The sequence below is a fragment of the Cyprinus carpio genome, chromosome A21 (genome assembly GCF_018340385.1).
Source record: "Cyprinus carpio isolate SPL01 chromosome A21, ASM1834038v1, whole genome shotgun sequence".
Lineage (NCBI taxonomy): Eukaryota > Metazoa > Chordata > Actinopteri > Cypriniformes > Cyprinidae > Cyprinus > Cyprinus carpio.
Window position 1 is genome coordinate 18,996,907 of NC_056592.1, and position 27,040 is coordinate 19,023,946.

Below are 27,040 nucleotides of genomic sequence, written 5' to 3' on the forward strand. Positions count from 1 at the left end.
ATTAATGACTCTTGCTGTAACAAATCATCTTAAAATAAAATCTATTTATTTGTTTTAATACCATATTAACATCATAGGATATAATTACAGAAAACAAATGGAAAAAATACATTATATATTTAAGCTTCTTACAACAACAACAACAAACAACAACTATATCAAATCTTTCCTTTCCACACAAAAATGAAAATTCTGTCATTATTTGCTTACCCTCATGCTGTTCCAAACAAGTTAGAACAATTTTCTTTTTAACCAGTTTCGGTTCCCATTGACATGAGGGTGAGGAATTGAAGACAGAATTTAAATTTTTGTGTGAAGTGTTCTGCAAGCATTTCAGAACAATACAGCCAACTAAAACTGTTTTCAAGTTTTAATTTTGCTCATTTCAAAGATGAACAGAATAAAATGGTGATTTTCTCAGAAATACTGACGTATGTGTTTAATTGCTATTATTTAGATCAGTAAATTAGCATAGCTTGCAATTAATAATTGGATTATATAATGAATAATTGTTTGGATACTAACCATTTTACAGAGCGATTTGGCATCCTCTGAGAACTTGCTGGAATATTCTTCCTCCACCTCTTTCACTAGACGTTCCACTTCCTCTCGCTTAATTTTTTTCTTGCGCTGCTGAAAGGGTGACTGGCCTTCGATCATCTCATAGAGGAGACAGCCGAGAGCCCACCAGTCTGGACTGAATGTGTAACGCTCATTCTTCACCACCTCTGGGGCTGATGGGGCACAAACCTATTCAGGTTACACTGATTGATCCAGCTGCTGCTGATATTGTTTAGATGTTAATAAAGGCAGATACATACCCATGTACCCCACAGTTCCCACCCGGCCTTTGATTGTCTGACCTTCTGGTATATGCACAGCCAGGCCTAGGTCTGATATACGTATATGACCTGAGGAGAAACATCACAGCTCTGTTAAATTAGTCTTTCCATAAACAAGCTTAAATGATGTCTGTCAGTGGTTTGAAACACTATACTGTATATCTTTAAAAGATCCTTAGTGCATTTACACTAACTAGTTTTATTAGTTTTACTCATAACTTAACATTACAAGTTATATGTTAACATTATATAATATGCCAAAATTATATAATATATTTTAATTATCTTCATTTGAAAGATTTTCAATTAACGCAAGGGTTCCCACACTTCAATCATTTAATTTCTATGATTTGCCCATGATTTCTCCAGTGGTTTGTGTCAACCTAAAAATTATTTATTATTATAATTCTGCTGAGATCAAACTTACAAAACTATATTCATTTATATTATAAATATTTAAACAATTCCCTGCTATTTCTAGGTTTCCATGAATGTGGGAACCCTGCAGCATGTCATGTCATTAATTTGATAAAAAAAAAAAAAAAAGTGTAATTTATTAACAGCCCTAGTTTAATTAACTTACACATACAGCTGACAGTATGTTATAAATGTGGATGCCGAATCTTATGGCTCAAAAACATATTACATACTCTACCCCCTCTTGTGGCAAACACAAGTGCTACAGTTTAGAATGTGACATTCCATGTGGCATTGCTTTTAAGAAATTTGTTTTACCATTGTCATACCGTTACCATTACAATGACCACTGAGTTTGATTAGCAATCACAAAGGAAACATTGGTTGCTAACCATGATCGTCCAGTAGTATATTTTCTGGCTTCAAATCCCTGACAGAAGATGAACAGAGAAAGCAGGTCAGCCAGCAATCAAAATTACACAATAAATAATAGCATTTTAAACAGTATTTCAATAAAATCAGTATTTGTATTATTTTTGCAAACAATCCCTTGTAAATCAAAATTGAGTCTGAATCTTTTCACCTGTACACTATCCTCTCCCGATGGAGGTCTTCTAACCCGCAGCAGATCTCAGCAGCATAAAACACAGCTCTCTTCTCATCAAAACCTGCCTCTCCCATGTGGTATATATGGAACTTCAGGTCCCCTCCATTCATAAGTGTGAGCACCAAACACAGGGCGTCTTTCGTCTCGTATGCATACGCGAGACTCACCTTCATGGGACAACAGAAAGGTACATTGGTTCAATTACAAAACAGAATTCCCATATTTGATACTAAAAATGGAGGATAAATTAAGAGAAAATCCTGAGAATAACCGCCAAACAAAACAACTGAAAATAAATGCTCGTCGTCAGGCCTTTGGATACACAAACTCCAAATACAAAGTTATTATTTCATCAAACCATGAGATGTTTAGGTTTTGAAAGACTGCTGGAGACTGCTTTTCAGTTTTATATATATATATATATATATATATATATATATTACTTACTGTATTATATATATTATATATTATATATATATATATATATACACACACACACACACACACAGTATAGGTCAAAAGTTTGGAAACATTACTATTTTTAATGTTTTTAAAAGAAGTCTCTTCTGCTCATCAAGCCTGCATTTATTTGATCAAAAATACAGAGAAAAAACAGTAATATTGTGAAATTTTATTACAACTTAAAATAATAGTTTCTATTTGAATATACTTTAAAAAAATAATTTATTCCTGTGATGCAAAGCTGAATTTTCAGCATCATTACTCCAGCCTTCAGTGTCACATGTAACATCCAGTTTATCACATGATCATTTAGAAATCATTCTAATATTCTGATTTATTATGAGTGTTGGAAACAGTTCTGCTGTCTAATATATTTGATGAATAAAAGGTTAAAAAGAACTGCATTTATTCAAAATAAAAAAAAAATTCTAATAATAATTCTATATATATAATGATATTCTAATAATATATTTCTTTACTATCACTTTTTATCAATTTAACACATCCTTGCTGAATAAAAGTATTGATTTTATTTAAAAAAAAAAAAAAAACAATTACTGACCCCAAATTACTGACCAGTAGTGTATATTGTTATTACAAAATATTTATATTTAAAAAGACATAGCTTCTTTTTTTTTTTTTTTTTTTTTACTTTTTATTCATCAAAGTATCCTAAAAAAGTATCACACGTTCTGAAAAAAAATATTAAGCAGCAGAACTGTTTCCAACTTTGATAATGAATCATCATATTAGAATGATTTCTAAAGGATCATGTGATAATGATCCTAAAAATTCAGCTTTGCATCACAGAAATAAATGATAATTTAAAGTATAATAAATTTAAAAACAATTATTTTAAATTGTAATAATATATCACAATATTACATTTTTTTTCTGTATTTTTGATCAAATAAATGCAGGCTTGATGAGCAGAAGAAACTTCTTTCAAAAACATTAAAAATAGTAATGTTTCCAACCTTTTGACCTGTACTGTGTATATATATATATATATATATATATATATATATATATATATATATACATATATATATATATAAATAGGTTTCTGTTTTTAAATAAAATGTGGGATAAACATTAAATAGAGACAATAGTAAAACTGCAATTTCTCCACATCAGATCTCCATGCCTTAATCTGTCTAAATTTTAAGATCCAGAATGAGCAGACAGATGTGATCTCACAGGAAATGACAAAAGCATGGCCTCTGTGAGCTAATCAGCCTAAAAACAGAAGTCAGAACAAAATCAATTTCACTTTTGTTTGTTTTTTGTAGAAAACATATGTAAAACTGCAATTACTACAATGGATCACTACAACAGAAGACATGGAAAGATAAGGTTGATGCTCCAACAAAATACACTTAAGATTGAACAAAGTAAGCACTTCCGATGCTTACAACAAACCGACTGTTGACTTTCTCCAGAATCTGCTTCTCATTCAGGGCCATGGACTCTCCTTTCCTCTTTTTGATACGTTTTGCAGGCGTACAGCTTCCCTTTGGCAGGGACCTTGGATGCACATCTTCCCTGTGGCCCGCACCTGGCCATTTATTTGAAACATGTTCCAGACTCCTTGGATGTGCAAGAAAAAAAGATCAGAGGGTACTCAATCTTACAAAGAGATATTTTGTTTTTTGTTCAGAGGGATCAATCTTACTTTTTTTTGTTGTTTTTTTTTGATCAGTTGGGCAAGTGGTTTTGCTTTGGTGGGATTCATTATCTAGCCCTCGAAGATGAATTGCAAATGTATGGGTCACATTCCACCCCAAAATAAATAAATACATATATATTTTGCATCAAGGCTTTTTTATTATAATTACATGATTCTTATTGTCACATAATTCAGTTTAATAATTGTTTTTTTTTTTAAAGTCAATACAACTACTATTATGAAAAAATATCTAAATAAAGCTATTAGTTTTATGAAAGTTTTTATGTCATTACATCATTTATGACTCTGACATGCTCCTTACAGGGATTCATCTAAAAGGACCTTCCACGGAGCAGCGTAATAAAAAGACTCTGAATGTGATTAGCTATCTAGTAGGGAAATCAGAATTGGAGACTTGCATTCTCTATATCTGCCAACATTGAATGACAGTGTGTATGATAATCTGAGGGATTTATGTCTGAAAGCATAACAAAAATAGGAAATTAGCCTTATGAACTCTGGAATGGAGAGATAGTGTTTGATTTAGTGGCATTCCAGATAATAACTTATAACGTCTTGATATGTTTCTGCCATAAACAGAGCGATGCTTAATCATTTCAGACTCACCTCACCAAAGCCTCCCTTTCCCAAAACCCTATACTGACGGAATGTGTTTTTTGTGACTGGCTGTCTGTCGAGGAGAGGAAGAGAATGATAAACAAGAGTTACATTTCATAAGAATGAACATGACCCCGTCATATTTAATTATCACATACAGTAAAATAACTTCCTGTTGCCTTCACAAGAAGCTTATATCTCAAGAGACACTGACGCGCAATGTTAAAAGGCATGGCTTTAATCTAATTAAGACCTTTTTTCATATTCAGTTTCATATTCAGTAAATAGCTAGTGTACTAGGCCCTCTTAATGTGTGTGAGAATTAAAGTTTTTTTTTCCCGGCATATCATATTCTTCCCTGTAAAAGGTCTGGATGGAAATTGTCCAGGCCTGGCTTAGACTTTCAGTCAGAGGACATTTTTATGACTAAAAGTAAATAAATAGCAAGTTCAGAGATCACATCTGGTTTGTATAAGCTTAGCTTCATAAATAAATTATGGCACCCAAAGGAATAATTAGACTCTACTTGGCGGTGAATAAAAACTTCTAAGTTACATATAATTTCTCCCATTTAACATCCTCATGAGAATTCAGAACTACAGAAAATAACTGAGTTTGTACATCATAAACAAAACCAAAAAAGTTCAAAAAAGTGTTCCGGTGCTGTTTATACCTCTCAAGCCATTTCCACTGCAAGAAGCGACTGTAGTACATACTATCGAGGTAGTCTGCGAAGGGGGCCATGCTCAGGAAGTCATGGATTAGTCTACAAGAGAACATTGATATAGTGTTAATAGACTGCACAGTGAAAACAAAATCTCACTCTCATATCCTGATTTAATTAATTGGTTTGCATGAAAATGCTGAATTTCATTTCACTCAGAAAATGTTGCTGCAATGCCATGTTTTTGTTAGACAGTGGAAGTCTAGTGCCATCTAATGGGATAATAAGAGTGAATCCTGTATGAAAGACTCACTTGGTGCACTCCATGAAGAGCTCTTTACATGCCTCCTGTTGCAAGCATTCTGCACACTTAGTCACCATCTCCTCTGTTACTTCAGGAACACAGTCCTTTGACTGCATATGGAAGAATTAGAACATATCCTTTAAACACAAATAAATGCCCACATGCTCATAAATTACGCTATGAACAAAACAACAAGGAAATAAAAAAAAACAACAACTGCATTTAAATTATGATATACAGCACATATTACATAAAGGTCCTGTGCTTTTCATCTCAGTACCTTTGGGTTGAGGTACTTGTCTAGGAGTTCCTGTCCACATTCCTTCCTCTTCTCGTCTGGCGTTACTTCATACTCTGCCTGAAATGATGGAGAACAATTAGCTCTATTTGTGATATCAGTATTCTTCATTATTAATAAACGTATGATGATTTTACAATAATTATCAACACAGGTTCAATTTTAGTTCAGCTTTTTTTAGTTTACAGAGTGCTCAGTGTCATATCTGTAACTGCAGGCAATGATTACCAAAAAAAAAAAAACAAAAAAAAAAAAAAGATTGATTCCATTCCGTCTGGAATGATATTGAGAAACAGAAAAAACTGAGACAGACTAAATCCAGAAGAACTGTGGCAACCTCTCCAAGATGCTTCAAGAAACCTACCTGCGCCCGAACCTGAAAAACTATGTGCAAGTGTACCTAGGACAAAAGCGGTTTTAAACGCAAAGAGTTGCCACATCATTTAGTTAATAGAAGTTAATTGACAAACAATCTATTTATAATATTACTTTTTAAAGCATCCTCACTTAACAGCATTTTTACACAAGTGCCTATTATTTCACAGTACGGTAGCTTTGTAGGTAGGTTTCTTGAACGATCTTGGAGACATTGCCACATTTCTTCTGGATTTAGTCTGTCTCAGTTTTTTCTGTTTCTTCATGTAAATCAAAGGCGGACTGGATGATAGTAAGATCGGATCTCTGTGTGGAGCACTGGATGTTGTCAGACTCCTTGTGCATACAAAAATCTCACTGAATTATTACAATTAATGGCAAAAGGAATGTTTGGAAATGTAAACTGATATTTCGTACTGACACACTAAAGGAAAAGATACAAATAACTGACTTAAAAACTTTTATTTTTAAATGAAAATACTAGTGGCCTAAGACTTTTGCACAGTAGTGTATATGAGGGGACATTTCTACAAAGACTTATTTTCTGCAACACTGAAGGCTTAATCAATTACTTGTCTTGATAATTTTCATACATGCAACTGACTGTGGCCTCAGTCTATGAAAAACGCTTAAATATTGAAGGAGGGACCAGATTTTGACTTGGGACAGCAAGCAACCACTGTAGCAATCACATAGCAATGCACTGGCAACTACCCACAACACCCTAGACCCTAGCAAACTCATATTTGCTTTAGAATATGTGTACAGTCTGATTTTACATTGACTCTTGTTTACAAAACTTCACAAAAATAGAGTTTCTCCACTGAACATGCAGCATCAAGTTCATTAAAGGTGGAGCAAACACCAGCAAATTTTTCACATGGGCGTGCACATGTACGTGTAAGACGATATGCACATTGTGATGTTTATGTTCAAGCTTGCAGGAACAGAGTACGCAGTATTCTACATTCCATATCTGAAATGGCATGTCATGTCAAAATATTTACGAATGGAAGATTTGCCCTGAAATGCAGGATTCTGAAGGGCAGAACTGATCTCAAATCAGGGGTTTGAGATGCTTAGCATAGGGTCTGGTACCCTCTGTTTGAATGTGATTTTATCACCAAGGCCACTGTGCCAAGCTTTTAAGTTATGGGTGTGGACAAGAAATTCAGACATGTCTTCTAAGCTAGACTTGCTGGTGGGCATTCACTCAAGGTAGAAGAAGTGTTGCAGATGTGACCCCAGAATTCCTGTACAGAGCTGTGTCGCCCAACTACTGAATGGGGTGGAGACAGAGAAACACATAGAAGCAGGCAATGAAGGGGACACAGTATATATTCTTATGGACTGTATTAGTGGTAAAATAAACGTCAGAAGAAATCTATGATCGCTTTGATTCAAAAGACATTTGCTCTGTTCCAAATCTTTATGAGCGACCACTCTCTACATAGACAGCTGCCTTGTTAGGCAGCAGACTAACAGAAAAAGAAGCTCATAATTGCTGGAACTGAGATTCTACATACAGGTAAGCAGGAACTCAGTTTAAATACTCAACAATAATAGTGGCCAATGTAAGAGACCACTTGTCCGAAATTTCACTTTCTTCATTGGGTCAGTGTTATAGCTTGCATTTATTGACTATGTATATGCATTTTTCTGTGATATATGAATGTTATTATAATTTAAAATTTAATTTAATTCAATGGACTACAAATTAACAAGCACTAATTTAGAGATCAGGCTGGCCAATGGTCAATGTAATGCCAATAAAATTTGCACTGACTGAGATTTACACAAAACTGCTGAACTGAAATGGCCGCTTATTTTACACATTATTAAAATTGTACTTTCTTTGGGTCAGTGCAATATTTTTGACTATGTACATGCATGTTACGCCTTACAAACTGTAAAATTTGGTTTTCTGTGATATTTGGTTATGAATTCTGCCAGTTAACTTTTTTACCAGCTTGGCACATTCACACCAAGAACGATAAGTATAAAGACATCTGTAATGTTAACTACAATAGCATCCACTCTTACAGATGATAACGATACGAATAATGTTTATTACAAATGCTCGCTTCAGTTATGCCGTCTGTTTCTTTAAATGCTCGAGCGCTTTCATATCAGGTGGATTCTGATTGACTGTTAATCAGGGTTCTAGACTAACTTTTTGCACTGGTTGCACCTAACTTTTTTTCTTAGGTGCACCAGCACAAAAGTTAGGTGCACCCAAATTTTCGATGCATTCGCATTTTTACAAGTTCAATTTTTTTTTTTTTTAAATCCCTGTCCATATAGGCAATATTGACTTGTAGCCTAAATGATTAACTTACAATCGGGTCAACATAAAGTTCTTTATTTGAAGCACAATTCAACAAGAAATGTAACTTACTGAAAAAGTGATGGTGTTAAAGTGCTTCACTGAGCTGAAATTTAAACTTAAAACATCTCAAGATAAATGAAATAAAAAGAAAATCTAAATTAAGTGTTTTAAAGGGCTTCAAACTGAAAATCTCATGGCTCACTGTCTTATGGACTTTACTCCACTGCAGTCACATGCCCCTCGGATGGCCAACTCCTGTAGTTTTGCCTTCTTGATCTTTGGCCTTGGCTAAACCAGCTGGCCACACTTTCTCTAGCAGCAAAATCTTCCAGACTTGGCCCCTCTTCACTGATTCTTATCAGATCTTTCACTGTGTCAAAATGAAGGGATGCTCTGGTGTCTGATTTGAACAGCTAAACAGTCCCTAAACAGCGTATACTACTGTTTCAGCTATTAAAATAGTTCAGTGTTGTATGTAATAGCAAAGGGATTATATTTATTTTCTTTTTTTAATTAAGTTAATTTAGAAAAACGTTAGGAATAATTTTTTGTGTCTTAAATATAAGTTTTAGGTGTTTTTTTTTAAGTAACGACTAAGGGGCCAGCGGCAGACAGTGAGCCCATGTTTGATCAATTTAGCCTTGTCAAATCGTCACGATCTGCCTAAAATAAAATCTATAGATATAAAACAGTTCAAGCATATAACAATGTTTAAACGTTAGACCCAGATAAATGTGCGCTATATCCAATAGTTTGTGCGGAGACGCTTCAGGACATGGAGACGCCTGCATGATCACTTGCATTTTTTCAGTGGATACGCAGTCATTTTTGCTCATAAAGGTAAGAGTAATACATCATTCGTTACTGCAAAGGGTCTACTTTTATTTGTGTGCACTCACAATATCAACAAAACGTTGCGCTTTCTGCCGTGTCGTCTTTAACAGGAGTACAAAAATGAACCGACACTCAGTGAAAACATGCCTAAATGATAAATATATCTATAGACATGATAAATAGACATGATAAATATATCTATAGACATGATAAATATATCTATAGAAAGCTTTAAATGACTACTTAACGAAATAAATCGAAAACAAAAACTTTTTCATTATAATCATAATCCGTAAAGATGCACTTCTCTCTAAAGGCGCGTCTGAGGAGATGGCGAGTCAGGCTCGGCAACTTCATCCTTGCAACACAGACTCAGAAAACACTAGTTTATTGGTAAATAATTCAAATATCTCCTTACTATTTCCCCGTCACATTTATGGTAATTACTTTTGCCGGTGATTTGCGGCAAGCTTAAGCCTATTGCGTGTATTTGAACGCCGGATTGTTCAGCTGCACAGACAGCTCACACCATACTGCTGCTGCACGACACTAAACACTGTCGAGCCGCTCTTGACAGTCGCGGTAGCACGGTCTCATGTTGTTTCCACCAGCACGGCAATTTTGTTTCATCACTAATTGATGGATGTCTAAAATATAAAAGTAAGGAGAAGTCTAAAACAGGCAGGAGGCCCGGCCCGCATCTGAACTATGACGTGAAAATTGGCCCGAAGCCCGGCTCGAGGGGCTTAAAAAAGTCGGGGCCTGTCAGGCTCGGGCTGAAATGCAGGGCTCTAGTGTCTGTTGTTAAACCACAGGGTGACTTACAGAGTCGCAGAGACTTTTTTTCCCCTTGAACGGCTGGTTGCAACGGTGCGACCTCTGATTTTTTTAGTCGCACCATTGAGAAATTAAGTCGCATGTGCGACCAAATTGGTCGCACTCTGGAGCCCTGTTAATGTTTTTATTGTTCATCAGCTCTGAAAGTGACTACAAAAAATGTTGTTCCTCCATGTCGTTATCTTTATAGCTGTATTGTAGACCCTATTCTCATAAAATAAGAATGATTATTAAAGCTTTAGGCCGCGTGTCCACCCAAAGCATTTTTTTTTCCCTGAGGCTGGCGTATTTTTCATGCTGAGCGCTGAGTGCTCCAGCACTTTTTCTTAGTGCCGAGAGTTGAAGAATGTTCAACTTTGGGTAAAACGCAGTGCTCATCACAGTCACTTTTTAGTCAGCTGACCAATCACAGTGGAGGAGGGGCGGGACTAATACGACCAACCGCCACACCTGCTTGTACTACGACTGAACAACAAAAGAGAACTTGTCTCTGAGTAATTCTTTACCAGATGGATTGCCAGACTACCCTATTATTATTATTATTATTATGAAAACAATTCTTGGAAAAACATTTCATTCGCTATGCGTCTGCCATATTACTTCAGCAGATATTTCATATCATAGCAATCACAGTGTCTCAACTGAAAAAAATGCTGCGCTCTCATGGGCTCACAGCTGGGCTTTTTCAGCATGGTACCTGGCGTTTTCAGCTGGCTAAAAACGCTTAGGTGGATATGCGGCCTTAAAGTTACAGTTGTCGTCCTCTGTGTAAACAGCCCTTAAAGGCTACTTCCATAGCCAGAGCTGTTCCATTCAATTAGAAACGTTTTAAATCTAAGTTTTAAAATCCTTCATATGTCTACATAAGCCCACCTAAACACCACAATGACCTAACAGAACATTATGGGTACCGTAGCGTTAAACTTATTCGTATAGTTTGGAAATTGCTCCAGAACTACCCTCAACTTTCACTGTATGCAAGGCGGGTTGTTTGTTAAGAGAAGAAACAAACATGTTTTGACTTTAAAGTGAAGAATAATTAGTGGTCTGCTTCTCACCACAGCATCCAAAAATTTGACACAGCGCCTCAACTCCGGCCTGGTGTCACAGAACTGCCGGAATAGCAAGCATCCGATTGGCTGCCTCTCACAAAGGCTGTTGTAGTCTTTCTCTGTGGAAATAGAACAACACACAACACAGTGACTAAGGGCTTTGAAAAGGTGGAGCTAAGCATGCACGTGCACACACACACACATAAAAAAAAAGTAAATATCATTTAAGAGTCGATGAATACAATAAAAATCAATAACACTTTACTTTCTTCTCACATTGGAAAGGAAACTGAAGAGACAAAACCATTAGTTGACCACAACGAAATGGACAATACCATTGACAACATCCTCAAAATATTAAAGGCACACCCCAGGATTGGTAAAGCTGTTCCGTTTAAGCCAAATTCAAAGAAAATGTTCAGTAATTGCATCCAGAGTTTTGCAATGGCAGATACTGATATCTTGAACAGCAGCAGATTTGTTTGAGACCCAGATTTTACACTGAACATGAAGCGGTGACCCAGTACAGTAGCAAAACTGTTTAGATTAAACGAAGTAAACAAAAATGTCCATAAAAATCAAACACTGAAATGTATTACAGGGCTCAATATTAACGTTTGTCCGCTTGTCTGGGACAAGTGGATTTTGTGAAGGGGCAAGTGAAAGAGAATTTTACTTGCCCGACCGGACAAGTAACCTGATTATAATTTTAACAACAAACAATAACTAGGGCAGCACTGAAACTTTGGCGAGAATGATTCTGATTTTATTACTTTCAGTGAAAACGGTGACTAATAACAGATAATGTATTGACAGTATCAAGGTTGCGTCAGTTGAGGCTCGTGCAGCCTGTCTGACTCGCGGAAAACTATAAGCTCAACAGCACACACAAAGAAACAAACATGAACAAACATACTGTGGTAGAAAAAAAGATAAATATTCTATATAAAATATGTAACATCACACGACCAAGAGTCAAGTTTTCCCAACTTTCAGCACGATTGCAAATGTGATATTAATTTTATACAACCGTAGTTCAATAAACAAAGAATATTAACTGACTTACATTTTAGACACATTATTGAACGTTTTTGCTCCATTCCCGAAAATGAAGATAGTTCTAAGCAAAGCCACAGCAGAACAGTCATGCATCTCCGAGCAACACACAACAGTCTTTCGTTACTGAATGATTCAGCATTTTTGAATGAGTCAATGATTTAGTGAGCCATTCATAAAGACAGTCACTTGCTTCATTTATTGAATGAATCAGCCATTTGAACAAATCGGTTGAATCAATGATTCACTCATCAAGACAGTGACTTGCCACCACCTACTGGTGGTTTAATTTCATATTTAAAACTATCATTGCATTTTTCCAACATTTCATATTTGTATGTCAAAAAAAGTAAACCATTAATCTAATAACATTATTTATGCATTTGCAATTTTGCTTATGATAATGAGCATAATGAGAAGATAATGCTTATCTTCATTAAACAGTCCAAGTAAATACAGAGTTAATACATATAAATGGCACTTTCGATGCAGCTTCTGTGTTTCCTCTGCAGTGAAAAGATGGAGTTTGTTGATACTGATTTCATTTGAATAGTAACAACCATATAGTGTCTTGTTATTCTAACTTAATGTACTGATCAAAGTTAAGAATTTAACGTAAATGGTGACATGTACATTTAATCAGGTTAAGGAAAATATTGTCCTTCATAAAGTTAAAAAGAGTAACAGCAATCAATTTAAGGCAAATATCACAAATATGCTGATTAAAGTAATACCTGATAGAGCACTGATGAGACTATTGCTTCAGAATAAATTACATTTGCGCCAAAAAACAAACAAACAAAAAAACACCTTTTTTTCCCCAGACAAGTAACTTTTTTTTATTTGGACAAGTGAATGACTGATTTACTTGTCCGAAGGACAAGCACATGTCAAAGCTTAATGTCGAGCCCTGTATTAATATTTACATAAAATGTGCAGGCTCAACAATATGCTGAATTGATTCAGAACTGAGAAATCATTGAGCACTAAGCACTGAATTTGCTCAGTGTGCCAAAATTTTATTATTTGCATACATATGTATTTTAACTTAAATTAAAAAGTAATTTATTTTAATAATAAAAATAATAATAATAATTTAAATCAATAAAAGTTAAACCCAAATGTTGGCGGATTAATTGTCCTGATTGACATAGAGTTCTGTTAATTTGAGCAAGTATATCCTAACATGCAATTGCCTTGCAGTAACGTAGCCTGTGAGCCACACACCTGATGGAGTGGTTGAAATGAGTGTGATTATAAAGAGAGAATGCATATAAGTGAACAGAGTGGGAAGGCAGTGGCCAGTAGCTGAGATTTGCATTTGCTGCTCAGATATATGCAAAGAGACAGTAGGATTTACACAGAGGCAATTGGTAGTGTGTGGACCTGCAGTGATATAGAGGCAGTGTGTAGGAGGCTGGTATTGATAGCAATGCTGCATAAATACATGGAGAGCTTACAGCTACTTCATAATGCTGCTGGCAAAAAGTGCAAAGCTGTACTGCAAAGTGCAGATAACAATCAGCATTACTGCTGTTGATATATGCTTGTTTTAATTAGAGAAGTTGTGCTCTCTTTAGAGAAATATTTGTCTTCAGCTTTACTGTTTAAAATTAGTGGTGGCCAGCTGACTACCTTAGGAAAAAGATTCTCATTTACTAAACCTTATGTCGTTCCAAACATTTTTTTTTTTTTTTCATTTTTTTTTTTTTTTGTAGGACAAAAAAATTATTTTGTACAATTTTTGCACAACTCTATTCCAATCTATGTAATTAAGTGACTGAGGACTGTCAAATGGCAAAAAGCACCATAAAACAATTTGTTTGCCATATTTCAAAGCTTCTGAGGCTTTCTGACTTAAATTTAGGACATTAATCACTGAAAATGTTGCCCTCTGCTCCTATAGCTTTATACTTTCCCATAAATTTGAAACAGGCATGACAACTAATACCATGTAGCATTATCTGCCATTTTGATTGTAAGCAAACACATATGAGATTTTAGAGCTACATGAGAGGTTACTGAATTATAGCATACAGGCTGCATTTTCTGAATGATATCAAGGTGAGTAAATTACATTTTTCCTTTTTTTTAAATTAAATATTGTATTTTGCTATTTTATTCTTGTTATTATCCACGTTATTATTTTCCCTCTCTTTTGTTTTCTCCTTAAGTTTAAAACTTTGTTTTTAAAATTGTACAGCACTTTCGTGAAAATTCTTCTGTTTTAAATGGGCTGTATATATATATATATATATATATATATATATATATATATATATATATATATATATATATATTGTGACTCGTGTCCCGAGCTCTCATCAGCGTCGCCCTGGAAACAGAGCAGGCACACCTGCACCTGCTCATTATGGGCTGAGCGGTCACACCTGCAGCCCATCGAGGACGGGCTTTATAAGCGGCGCTGATGAAGGTGAGGTGAGAGATGTCTCCAAAAGACTCGGCTAACAGTTCTCTGTGTTTTCCCTCAAGACAGCAGCGTGTGACCGCCAGCCCTCACAGGACACGGACTTCACGAACCCACACAGCACTGCACGTTGAAGGAGAAGAGAAGGCCGAGCACTGAGCACCGGAAACCCCTCACGTTGGCTATTTCCCCCTCACGACTTTCAATAAAATCCACCCTTCGGGGACCTTACCTTGATCCTCGTGTCGTGTGCTTCTTCACCCCGTCACACTGGTGGAGAATGCGGGCATCGCAGTGAAGAAGCTACCGACCAGGATCCAGCTAGGAGACCACTACATCCACTATCGGTGGGTTTTTTTTTTTACGTTTTTTTTTGGTATTGTTTTGATTACTTTTTCATTAGTTTGCGCTCCTCCCCCAATGATGGAAGATCTGTTGAAGATCTTCACCGAGGTGAGCATCCGCCAGCAACAGATCATGGAGCACATGGCCTCCCGACAAGGGGAAACGGAACGAGAGCTCGCCGCCCTCCGCATGGCCGCCACCCAGCGAACTCCGCTACCTGACCCCTGAGCCCAGGCTACCCAGCTCATCCCTAAGATGACGGGGCATGATGGCGTCGAGACATCCTTCAGATGTTCGAGGCGATCGCCGCCCGGGAGGCATGGCCCAGGGACGAGTGGGCGCGGATCGTGGCGCCGTTGCTGACGGGAGAGGTGCAACGGGCATACTTTATGCTTGCCCCCGAGCGGAGCGGCTCTTATGAAGATTTGAAAAAGGAGACCTTGGTGCGGGTTGGACTGTCGCCCATTAGCGCCGCCCAACTGTTCCATGACTGGTCCTACAATCCACGGCGGCCCGCCCGTGCGCAAGTGACTGACCTCTCACGCCTTGCCCAACATTGGCTACTGGCCGGGGGTCCCACTGCACACCAGGTAGCGGAGCGCGTAGTAGTGGACCGCCTCCTACGGGCCCTTCCCCTCCCTCTCTGGCAGGCGGCCGGTATGCGGAACCCCACCAATGTTGACGAGCTGGTGGAGGCCATCGAGCTAGCAGAGGCCACCCAACACCGGGAGGCTGGGGAGCGAGCGCCGCCCTTTCCCCGAAGGGTGGTCCAGGAGCGACGCGCGCCGGAGGGCACCCAGCGACCAGTCCGCAGGCCGGCGGTTCCCGGGCCACAGGATGAGCCCATGCCTACCGAAGCTCCCCATTCCCCTGGACGTGCTTGGCTGGCAGGCTGTGCCGTACACGCGGAACCTCCAAAGCAGGCCCCACGAGCGGAAGTGAAGATAAATGGCCGACCGGTTCTCGCCCTCCTCGATTCCAGCAGCGGGGTCACCCTTATATGGCGGACGGTGGTTCTTCCTCGGCGGGCGGAACACAAAGCCAGACTGCCCATCACCTGTGTCCGTGGATATAAGGGGGGTGTAGTGTTGTGGCGTGTCTATCACGGCACCCCCTGGTGCCTGGCCAGTGGAAGTTGGGATGGTCAAGGATCTGCCTGTACCGGTCCTCCTCGGAAGGGATTGGCCGGGGTTCGATCGCCTCTTCGCCTCCGCTAGCCAGCCTGTCAGCCCCGCCGGGAACCGCTCCCAGTGCTGGACGACTACGAAGCCCCGACGGCGCCCCGTGCTGCTGGCCTCGGACAGCCCCAGGGAGGGTGAGTCTTCCCGTCATAACCCTAACCTCTTCTATGACCTCTTCCAGCAGGTGGCTGGGGTTGGGGCCTTTGCCCGGGAGCAGCACGAGGATGACCGCCTCAAACACTACTGGGCCCAAGTGAGGGTCACCGAAGGGAAGGACCTCCAACCGGCACCCCACCCAACACCTCACTTCGTGGTCAAAAACGGCCTGCTGTACTGTGTCGCACAGCGAAGGGGGGATTAAAAAACCTTGCTGTTAGTCCCAAGGACCAAGACAGGAGCGGTGATGGAGCTGGCGCATGCCCATCCCATGGCCGGCCACCTGGGGGCCCAAAACACAAACCAACGCATACGCGACCGTTTCCACTGGCCAGGCCTGGAGGCCGAGGTAAAGCGCTTCTGTATGGCCTGTCCCACCTGTCAACGGACGACTCCACGCACCCCTCCCCCCAGCCCGCTGATTCCGCTGCCCATCATTGAGGTGCCCTTCGAGCGGATCGGAATGGACCTAGAGGGGCCGCTGCCGAAGTCCACCCGGGGACATGAACACATCCTGGTCATCCTGGACTACTCCACCCGCTACCCTGAGGCCATCCCCCTCCGCAAAGCCACCGCGAAAGCCATTGCCCAGGAGCTCTTCCTGCTAAGTAGTCGGGTCGGCCTACCATCCCAGATACTGACTGACCAGGGCACCCCCTTCATGTCCCTGATGGTTGACCTCTGCAAGCTTCTCAAGATAAAACAGCTCCGCACCACCGTATACCACCCGCAAACGGACGGCCTGGTCGAACGCTTCAATCAAACATTGAAGCAGATGCTGCGGCGAGTGGCTGCGGAAGACAAGCGCGACTGGGACAAGATGTTGCCCTATGTGTCATTCGGCATCCGGGAGGTACCCCAGGCTTCCACCGGATTTACCCCCTTCGAGCTCCTCTTCGGCCGGCAGCCCCGCGGCCTGCTTGATGTCGCCCGAGAAGCCTGGGAACAGCAGCCGGCCGTCCACCGCTCCAAGATCGAGCATGTCCGGGAGATGTGGGAGACGATCGACAGGGTCATGCCCATCGTCCGGGAGCACATGGCCAAAGCCCAGCAGGCCCAGCAACGACATTATAACAGGGCGGCCCAGCCACGGGAGTTTCAGCCAGGAGACCACGTCATGGTCCTAGTCCCCACCGCCGCCTGTAAATTCTTGGCCAGCTGGCAAGGTCCCTACACCGTCACGAAAAGGATCGGCCCTGTCACCTACCGAGTCTGGCAGCCCGGAAGACGCAGAGAGGACCAACTATACCACGTGAACCTTCTGAAGCGCTGGGTCGGGACCGGGCCCCAGCTGGCAGCCCTCGCTCATCGACCTCCCGTGGCTGTGGACATAGACCCCCACCTCTCGGCCACCCAAAAGTCGGAGCTGCAACACCTGGTCAGTCAGTTCACTGATGTGTTATCTCCCCAGCCAGGGCGGACCCACGTACTCAAGCACGATATCCGCACAGCACCCGGAGTGATCGTCCGGCAGCGGCCCTATCGTGTTCTGGAGGCTCGGCGACACTCCATTGAGGAGGAGGTACAGGAGATGTTGAGGTTAGGGACCATTGAACCATCACGCAGCCCCTGGTCCAGCCCCATCGTCATGGTTCCAAAGCCCGATGGCACCTTCCGCTTTTGCAACGACTTCCGCCGCTTAAACGAAGTCTCGGAGTTTGATGGCTACCCCATGCCGCGGGTCGATGAACTCTTGGACCGCCTGGGAAGGGCCCGGTACATTTCAACCCTCGAACTCACCAAGGGCTACTGGCAGGTCCCCCTAACCGAGCAGGCCAAGCTGAAGACGGCGTTCTTGACCCCCAGTGGCCACTGGCAGTACCGGGTCCTACCCTTCGGCCTGCATGGGGCTCCCGCCACCTTCCAGCGGCTAATGGACATCCTCCTGCGGCCCCACCAGGCCTACGCGGCTGCCTACCTGGACGATGTAGTCATACATTCCGAGACTTGGGAGGAGCACCTGGAGCGACTGCGGAAGGTGCTGTCGGAACTCTGCGGGGCTCGACTGTCCGCCAACCCCCGTAAGTGTCACCTGGCCCTCACCGAAGCCAAGTACCTCGGCTACCAAGTGGGCCGCGGCCTCATTCGACCCCAGGAGAAGAAAAGAAAGTGGCGGTGAAGGCCGCCCTCACCTCGAGCCCATGCTCAGGTTCATCCCTAATTTCCCCGACTTCAATCGCCCCTTCCTGGTGCAAATGGATGCATCCGATACCGAGTTGGGAGCCGTCCTCTCCCAGGTCATCGACGGCGAGGAACACCTGGTGATCTATATCAGCCAGAAGCTGACCTCAGCGGAACGACGGTACGCGGCCGTCGAGAAGGAGGCACTGGCAGTCAAGTGGGCAGTCCTGGAGCTCCGCTACTACCTTCTCGGCCGCCAGTTCACCCTGATCACGGACCACGCCCCCCTACAGTGGATGGCCCGGGCGAAGGACACCAACGCCAGGGTGACTCGGTGGTTCCTCGCGCTCCAGGACTTCCACTTCACTGTACAACACCGAGCGGGGACGGCCAATGCAAACGCCGATGGATATGGTCAGCTTTTGCAGGTCTGTCAGGCTCCACTCCCCGCCCTCCCCCAATCTCCCCACTTCTCCACAGGGACAGGACGACGCTTGGGGGGGGGGGGGGAGTGTGACGCGTGTCCCGAGCTCTCATCAGCGTCGCCCTGGAAACAGAGCAGGCACACCTGCACCTGCTCATTACGGGCTGAGAGGTCACACCTGCAGCCCATCGAGGACGGGCTTTATAAGCGGCGCCGACGAACACAGAGGTGAGAGATGTCTCCAAAAGACTCGGCTAACAGTTCTCTGTGTTTTCCCTCCAGACAGCAGCGTGTGACTGCCAGCCCTCACAGGACACGGACTTCACGGACCCACACAGCACTGCACATTGAAGGAGAAGAGAAGGCCGAGCACTGAGCACCGGAAACCCCTCACGTTGGCTATTTCTCCCTCACGACTTTCAATAAAATCCACCCTTTGGGGACCTTACCTTGATCCTCGTGTCGTGTGCTTCTTCACCCCATCACAATATATTCAAAATAATAAAATAATTGTGTGTGCATGTGTGTATATATCTAATACAGTGCACAGCATAAATGAGTACACCCCCTCTAAAACTTAAATTCAGCAATTACTCTTTACTTAGACATGTTAAGGTTCTTTGAAGATATAATGTTCCAACAAGCCTGCTTGATCAATTACCAAAGAAGAAAGCCAAAATTTAAAAAAAAGAAAGTGATACAATTTTGTGCTGCAAATATGAGTACACCCTACTGAAAGTTACTTAAAAATAATAATAAATTAAAAATAAAAATAAAAAAATTAGGTTTAGGGTGTATAGGTTTAAGGTTATTTTTGATCAACAGGTAAGTATATTGAAGCAAAACTTTTAAAGACAAGTAATTTCCTACCAATTAAAAGTGTTATATAGCCCACTGAATCATACCCAGACTTAATGCTGGCAGCACTAAATGCAGTGGAACCACTTGGGAGAGAACTGCCAGGTGAGATATTTCTTAGCATAAAAGAGGACAGTGGTACAAGAGGAATACCAAATTATTGTTTTAGGTGTTAAAATATAGCAGAAGTAGCACAGACATTCAAAAACAATGGACTTGTGACAAGGCTCCTGAAATAATCAGGTCTTCACTTTAAGTTTTCATATAGTGATGATAATTTTTGCAAGAAAAAGAGCAGGAGAAATAACATGCAAGTGTCTCAGAGCCGGCAAAAGCTATGAAAAGTGTGACACTTTATCTCACAGAGTATGATGCAGCCTGTAGACGTGACATGCATGGTTATTGTCACCACTAGAATACTACCTACTGTAGCAAAGCAAAATAAACTCATTTAACCTCTTCCAAGGCCCATATTTATAAAATAGAGACTTCTGGGAATCCATACTCTGGTCTTAAGAGACCAAGTTAATAATTTCTAAAAGCATCCAAAATGTTCTGGTGTTGCTAGAGAAATGCAGTGAGAAGTGCTTGGTACCCACAGTGACGTTCAGTGGTAGTAAAGCTTTTATATAGGGATAAATGAGTGCTGAAGGTGTGAGGGAGTTGTGCTTTATCAATGCTGGCATGAATTCACACACTACTGTGTGATGTAATACAAAAACCTAAAAACAGAAGATGCTCATTCCCTGCATTATTGGGCATTTTTTCAGCATGACAATGAAGATATTTATTCTCCCAAGGTGAAAATCCTTCAGTGGACATGTATTTCACTTAAAGCTCTTGAGCAGCTGTTGGGGAATTCTGTAGAGACGAACTGAGCAAAACTCCCCATTAAAGACCAGAGCATTTAAGGAGGTGGTCCAGGAGTTAAACAGGACAGATGTGAAAATTTGTCATGCACTTGTGCACGCAGTGCCAAGAAGGGTCAGAGCAGTATAATTTAAGTTCGGGAGGACATACTAAGAACTAGAATATTATACATTTTCTGAATTAAATCTAGGGTGTACTCATTTCTGCAATCCTTCATTTAAACAAAATTGGCTAATTTTCTTATCTTACAGAAAATATTGGCACATATTTTGTTGTTTTTATTAAGTATATGTTAAATGCGTTTCAATTTTGCCATCTTTCCATGAATTATATTATCACTAAGTCTTCTGGATGTAGCAGTGTGCTTTTATTGTCGGACCTTGAGCACGGTGCGCTGCTAGTTGGAGCCTTATAAATGACTCTGGACTCTGACTCTGGAGCCTTATAAATGACTCTGGACTCTGACTCTGAAAATCTTTTATATTTATTCAGAGGGGGTGTACTCATTTATGCTGTGCACTGTATATTGAGTAATATATATATTTATATCTTGTGTATATATCTTCATATTTTAAAAGCGCCTTACAAAGTTAATTTTATGAAAAGTGAATTTGGCCTATATTCTTTAAAAATAATTTAGATTTTTTTTTTTTATATTTCACTATACTGTAGCAATTTTAATTGTGAATCAAGTCTCCAAATACTTTTTGGAGCCACAGTATTTGATTATGTCATACAGTTTGATGTCATAAAATGGCATTTTTTCACACAATAAACATGTAGTGCATGATTTTGCTCAGTGGTTTACGTCAACGGTTTCCTCATTTAAGTTTTTCTTTTGAGTTTCAAACGGCCTCAGTTGTAACCATTAAAAAAGAGTGATTATATAGTATTAATAATTGATCATGAAATGGGGTCGCTTTATCTTCCTCTCCTCCCCTTTCCCGGGGTGGTCTTTAAGTATACAATAGGGTTGTGCCAATGGATTATAGTATTGTGTATTGACTAGGGATGGGCAATATGGTATAAAATGTATCATGAATTTCTGATATTTATTGCGATAACAATATCAATGACGATAATTTAGGGAATCCAGTTTTTTTTTTAGAGAAAAGTATTATATTTCCTATTTTTACCCAAAATAGGGTGTTGGGAGCAGTACACACGACTGTTTAATTTATACTGGAAGCCGGAGGGCGCCCTTGCGCAGAAACTCCACATATGCATCGTAGAAGTAATGCTCCAGGAAATCACTAATATGGACAGAGGAATCCAGTGATCGCTGTAGCTGAATAAAACGCAGATAGAGAAATCTTTACTGAGGAAACCTGAAGACAATAAACATGCGATTGCACACAATATACATGGTCTGTGTTCTTCAAGCAATCTTGGGTATTTGTAAAGTGTATTTATAATGCAATGGTAATCGACATAGCCTTTATCACTGTATATAATGCTATAAAATAGTATGATTTCTGCCTTATTCTGTGATACGAAAGCACATCTGATCTCAAAAATAAGTTATTTCAAACACTCGACTATGTTATGAAGTTAATATGGAGAAAAAGCACGTCAATTAATAATATCTTTGTTGGACAACAGGTTTGTAACCGACTCATACACATGTAAAACTGTATTGCACACGTGCTACTGTAGAACATTTACTCAAGGCTCAGACCGATTTTTGTTGCACTGTACAGTGTTATCCAAACCTGTTCCAGATTGTAGAAGGAGCTGCTCAATTTCATGTTCTCCTTCCTTCACATCACTTCAAACAGTCGCACACAGAAATATGTCAACAACTACATTTTATCATTATTATCACAGGAAGACTAATTCTTATCGTGGGGAGAATTTTTTCCGGTATATCGCAAACGATAAGATATCGCCCATTCCTAGTATCGACGATAGTCAGAGATATTGCCTGAGACTGATGCCTTTGAGCAAGATGATTATTTTTTATTATTGTTATTATTATTATTATCAGGCTAGTATATTATATAATTAATATTTGGGGCGTACTTGTTCCATCATATTTCTTTTTCTGCGTTTTTATGGTGTTGTGCATTATAACCAATCACAAACGATTCTGTTGAGTTTATGAATGCAGCGGCCAATCAGAGGCACGCAGATTAATCATCGCTGAATCATGTTCAAGTTTTTATGTTCAGTGCGCATGCTTGCTGACTTATTTCTGCTTTCTCACAAATTCTCTCATTATAAACAGCAGTGCAGATGTACATGCATTGTAAGTATAAGAGATTTATTAATCATAGAGTGTAGATAGCTTCACTGATTATAACGGGAGTGTTTTTTAAAGTGCATAAACTCGCGCTAGACTGAAGTCAGTAATGATGTTCTTTGATAATGTAAATTCTCTTTGCCCTTTTTTTTGTAGCTGCTGTATGAATAACTGAGAAAATGTAAGCATTATAATTAGTAACTTACAATGTTTCTATTAAATTGTTATGCTAAAAACAAATCCAGTCATATTAAAAATATTTTGACATGACATCTATATGCTACTTGACTAAAAAGATATAATGTGTAGTTAATAGATTACACTAACATTAGGCTGCTATTAGCCTTACCCTGGAGTTGGTTCACTCTCCGGCTATAAATCAAAGTAAGTAAACAGTTAAACAAATTAGCATAATAATATTGTTTAGTGGCGATCTCACAGGCTGACGATAGGACAATTTGAATATGGAGCATATCACCCAACACTACTATAGAACAACACTAAAAACCTTAAAAACAAATCAGGTTTGACCCCCATTTTATGGAAATTATTAAATAAGCAAAAACATGGTTTCATTCATATGGTCACAAGGCGTCCTTTGAGTATACAAAATAACTGGAAGAGATGGAGATATTTGCCTCTGGAAAAGGGTCTTGCTTTGTCACACTGTTAATTCTCAGAAGGGTATAATGATCTGATAGTGAACGGACAAATGGGTGAAGAGATGAGAAAAAGAGAGAATCACAGTGAGCTCCTCTTTAAAGTCAACATGCAATCAAAATTAAATTTAACGTATTATTACACAATTCATCAATGCATGTTATTCAAAAATTGTCTTTGTAATCAAAATGCAACACCTAAAATGATTTCTCCAATCCAATAAATTGCAGATTAAATGAAATGCTACCCTACATTTTTACTCATTGAATATTGAAATGTGTCATGGTTGAAAACCAAGCTGCATACTGCTGTGCTAAATAAACCAAGGAAATTTTATGAATTTCTTAAAAATTATTCTTTTTACTGCTTTTTAAAAACAGATTATTAAAGCTGCAAGCAGCGATGAAAGGGCCCTTGCACACGGGGCCACCTCCACCCGGTGGCCTTAGGAAAACAGTGAATCGTGGGCAATATGGATTTAAAGAGTTATTTCAACCAAAAATGAAAATTAGGCTGCATTTTACTCACCCCCGAGGCATCCTAGGTGTATATAACTTTCTTCTTTCACACGAATCCAGTCTGAGTTATATTAAAAATTGTCTTTGATCTTTCAAGCTCTATCATTGCAGTCAGTGGGTGTTGCATTGCTTCAGTCCAAAAGACTTGAAATAAAAAGTGCCATTCCACCAAAAAAAAAAAAAGGTCTCACATGGCTCCGGGGGATTAACAAAGGCCTCCTGTAGGGAAGTTTTTGTAAGAAAAATATCCATATTCAAAACTTAATAATCACTTGAATCTAGTTTGTGCTCACTGTTGTAAACGGAAGCAGTTCCAGAGGGGAATTACGTATGAGGTCATCAAAGACAATTTTTAATATAACTATGACTGAATTCGTCTGAAAGAAGAAAGTCATATACACCTATGACGCCTCGGGGATGAGTAAAACGCAGCCTAATTTTCATTTTTGGGTGAACTAACCCTTTAAAGTGGTAAATATAAGAGGAATATGTAAAAAGTTTAATTTATATTAGTGTAAAACAAGCAATTTCCTGTTGCCGGCAGGTGACACTATGATTATAACTGAATATTGGCCTTTAGATGTGTTCAGGCCAGGACTTTTATCAAACGTGTGAAGTTGAGGGCAGATCGGACATTGTATGGCTGAGTTACAACAGCTTCCTTTTCCATGGTGAAGCATCGAATTTTGACAGACCGCAGGTGAACACAGCCTTGAGAGAAAACTCAAGTTCTTCACAATGTAACACTGCAAAAACAACTTAGCATCACAAAGACTTAGGTATAATTACACTCACCAAATTTGAAGATGGTCCGAAAAAAAACTTTTGGAGTTTGTTAAAGTACGAGGCCTGAAAATGGCAAAAACTCCATTTTTGGACTTCGCTCCAAGAAAGTTTTTTGTAGGTATTGGGACATTATATGCACGTACTGAATTTCGTACACAACAGAGCACGATTGGCAGTATGCATTTAAGTAGGTTAATATAGGACAACTATGTCAAAGTCATTTGTATTTTCCACATTTCCTGCTGCCAGCTAGTGGCGCTACAACTATAACTCAATTTTGGCGTGTAGATGTCCTTAGGCCAGGAGGTTTGGTGCAGACTGGACACTGCATGTGTGAGTTAGTGTAAAACATGAATATAGCCATGTAATGTCTTCAGACCAGGACTGTTATCAAACTTTGGAAGTCTGAGGCAGAACGGACATTGTATATTTAAATTACAACAACTATCTTTTACATTATATTAATTGCATGGTTTAGCACTTCAGGTGTGTCTCATCACACACCACCAGACCTGGCTGTTTCTGCGCCCCTCCTCTCTCACACACCCACTCCTATCAGGAGCCTGGTGAAGGGCGGCGATTAAGGGACGGGGGTGATGGTGATAATTAGGGGGAGGAAGCAGTTCCGTCACAGAGTGCATCAAAGATTTGACATTGCTTGTTTGAGTTTTTGTTAAACATGCCATTTTCTGTTGCCAACAGGCCTCAAACTTGTTAAATTTGGGGTGGACTGGACAATGTATGTTTGAGTTACAACAACTAAAAGTTTCATGCCATTAATAGCATGTTTTAACAGTTAGCTAAATGTTGCTAGCATGGTTTAACATGTTTCTACCATGTTGCTAGCATGTTTTCCCTTACGAAAAAGAAGTTTATTCCAGTGTGCTATTAGTATACTTATTTTAATACTATTTAATACTTACTTATTTTATTCTAAAAATAGGAAAGTATACTTCTAGTTTACTTTTTATGTACTTCTCAGAAATGGGCTTTATGTACTTCTAAGATATATACTTATAATGACAATTAAGTATACTTGACTTATACTTACAAAAACTCAAAATATACTTGAACTTTACTTAAGTATACTTAATAAAATAAACTTGAAGTATACTACTTTTTGGTAAGGGTTGAATTTGATTTTTTTTGTACTTTTTTTTATTTTTCTTTTTTCTTTTGTTTTGGGAGGTGTTTGTGTGTCTCTGTCCAGGAAGAATACCGATTGGTTCCTGCAGACTAATTGGTGCCATGCCCTGCCTGGTCAGCTGTCTTCTTGCTGCCTATAAAAGCCTCCTTCGTCACTTCATGCATCAGTCTTGTGCTCACTTGCTGTTTGCTCTGCTTGACCCTGCTAGTTAGTTACAGACATGTTAGGAAGACTGAGAGTATCTTTGTATGTTTGCCTGTAAGAGATTGATAGTGGGTTAGTTTGCTTAGCACACTCATTCATAATACCAACTACCGCATGTTTATTGACTCTGATTCTGGATTGCCCCTGTTTTGACCTTGTGACCTAGCTCACTATTCAGTGTTTCCCATACATTGATTTATCTGTGGCGCCCTGCCATGATATCAAACGGACAGTCACAAATAGATTTTCCAAAAGGATTTGACTTGATTTGAAACATGAGCACTGAACGTTTCAAAATCGAAACCCGGTGCAGGTGTTTTTATATCACTATATATCTGAAGGAAACTGACTATCTTCAGAAAATTTTGGATGCCATTTTCATTTCATTTTGCATGTAATGTATGATAAAGCAGTGTTTGTAAGCAGAGCCCTGCTTTGTGTATAACTGTTTGTGTATAATTTCTCCCACTCTAAGCCCCTATATATATATATATATGTATATGTATGTTTTCAGAAACTTATGGATGTCATTTTCATTTCATCTAGTGGTAAGAATTTTTTTTGTAAATAATTCTTCAAAATATTCTGGGGAGGTAGGGAGACAGACAGCATTTTTTGCTGAAACCTTTTATTGACTGTTTTTGGATAGGGAGTTAGGGAAGTAATTGTATTGCATTTACTTTTCTTTTGTGAACTAGGGCATTTAGAGGTATAAGAAGTAGTTGTTTTTTTGTTT

General features: G+C 39.7%; 1 protein-coding gene across 1 annotated transcript in view; it reads right to left on the reverse strand.

The window, feature by feature from the left end:
• LOC109045671 (G protein-coupled receptor kinase 6-like) overlaps nucleotides 1-27,040 on the reverse strand; it is a 62,065-nt gene that overhangs the window by 13,268 nt on the left and 21,757 nt on the right. Inside the window, 11 exon segments of the mRNA XM_042711191.1 lie at nucleotides 526-734; nucleotides 822-911; nucleotides 1,652-1,689; nucleotides 1,843-2,033; nucleotides 3,744-3,825; nucleotides 3,827-3,873; nucleotides 4,625-4,688; nucleotides 5,289-5,381; nucleotides 5,593-5,693; nucleotides 5,864-5,941; nucleotides 11,315-11,427. Coding sequence (XP_042567125.1) covers nucleotides 526-734; nucleotides 822-911; nucleotides 1,652-1,689; nucleotides 1,843-2,033; nucleotides 3,744-3,825; nucleotides 3,827-3,873; nucleotides 4,625-4,688; nucleotides 5,289-5,381; nucleotides 5,593-5,693; nucleotides 5,864-5,941; nucleotides 11,315-11,427 — 1,106 coding nt within the window.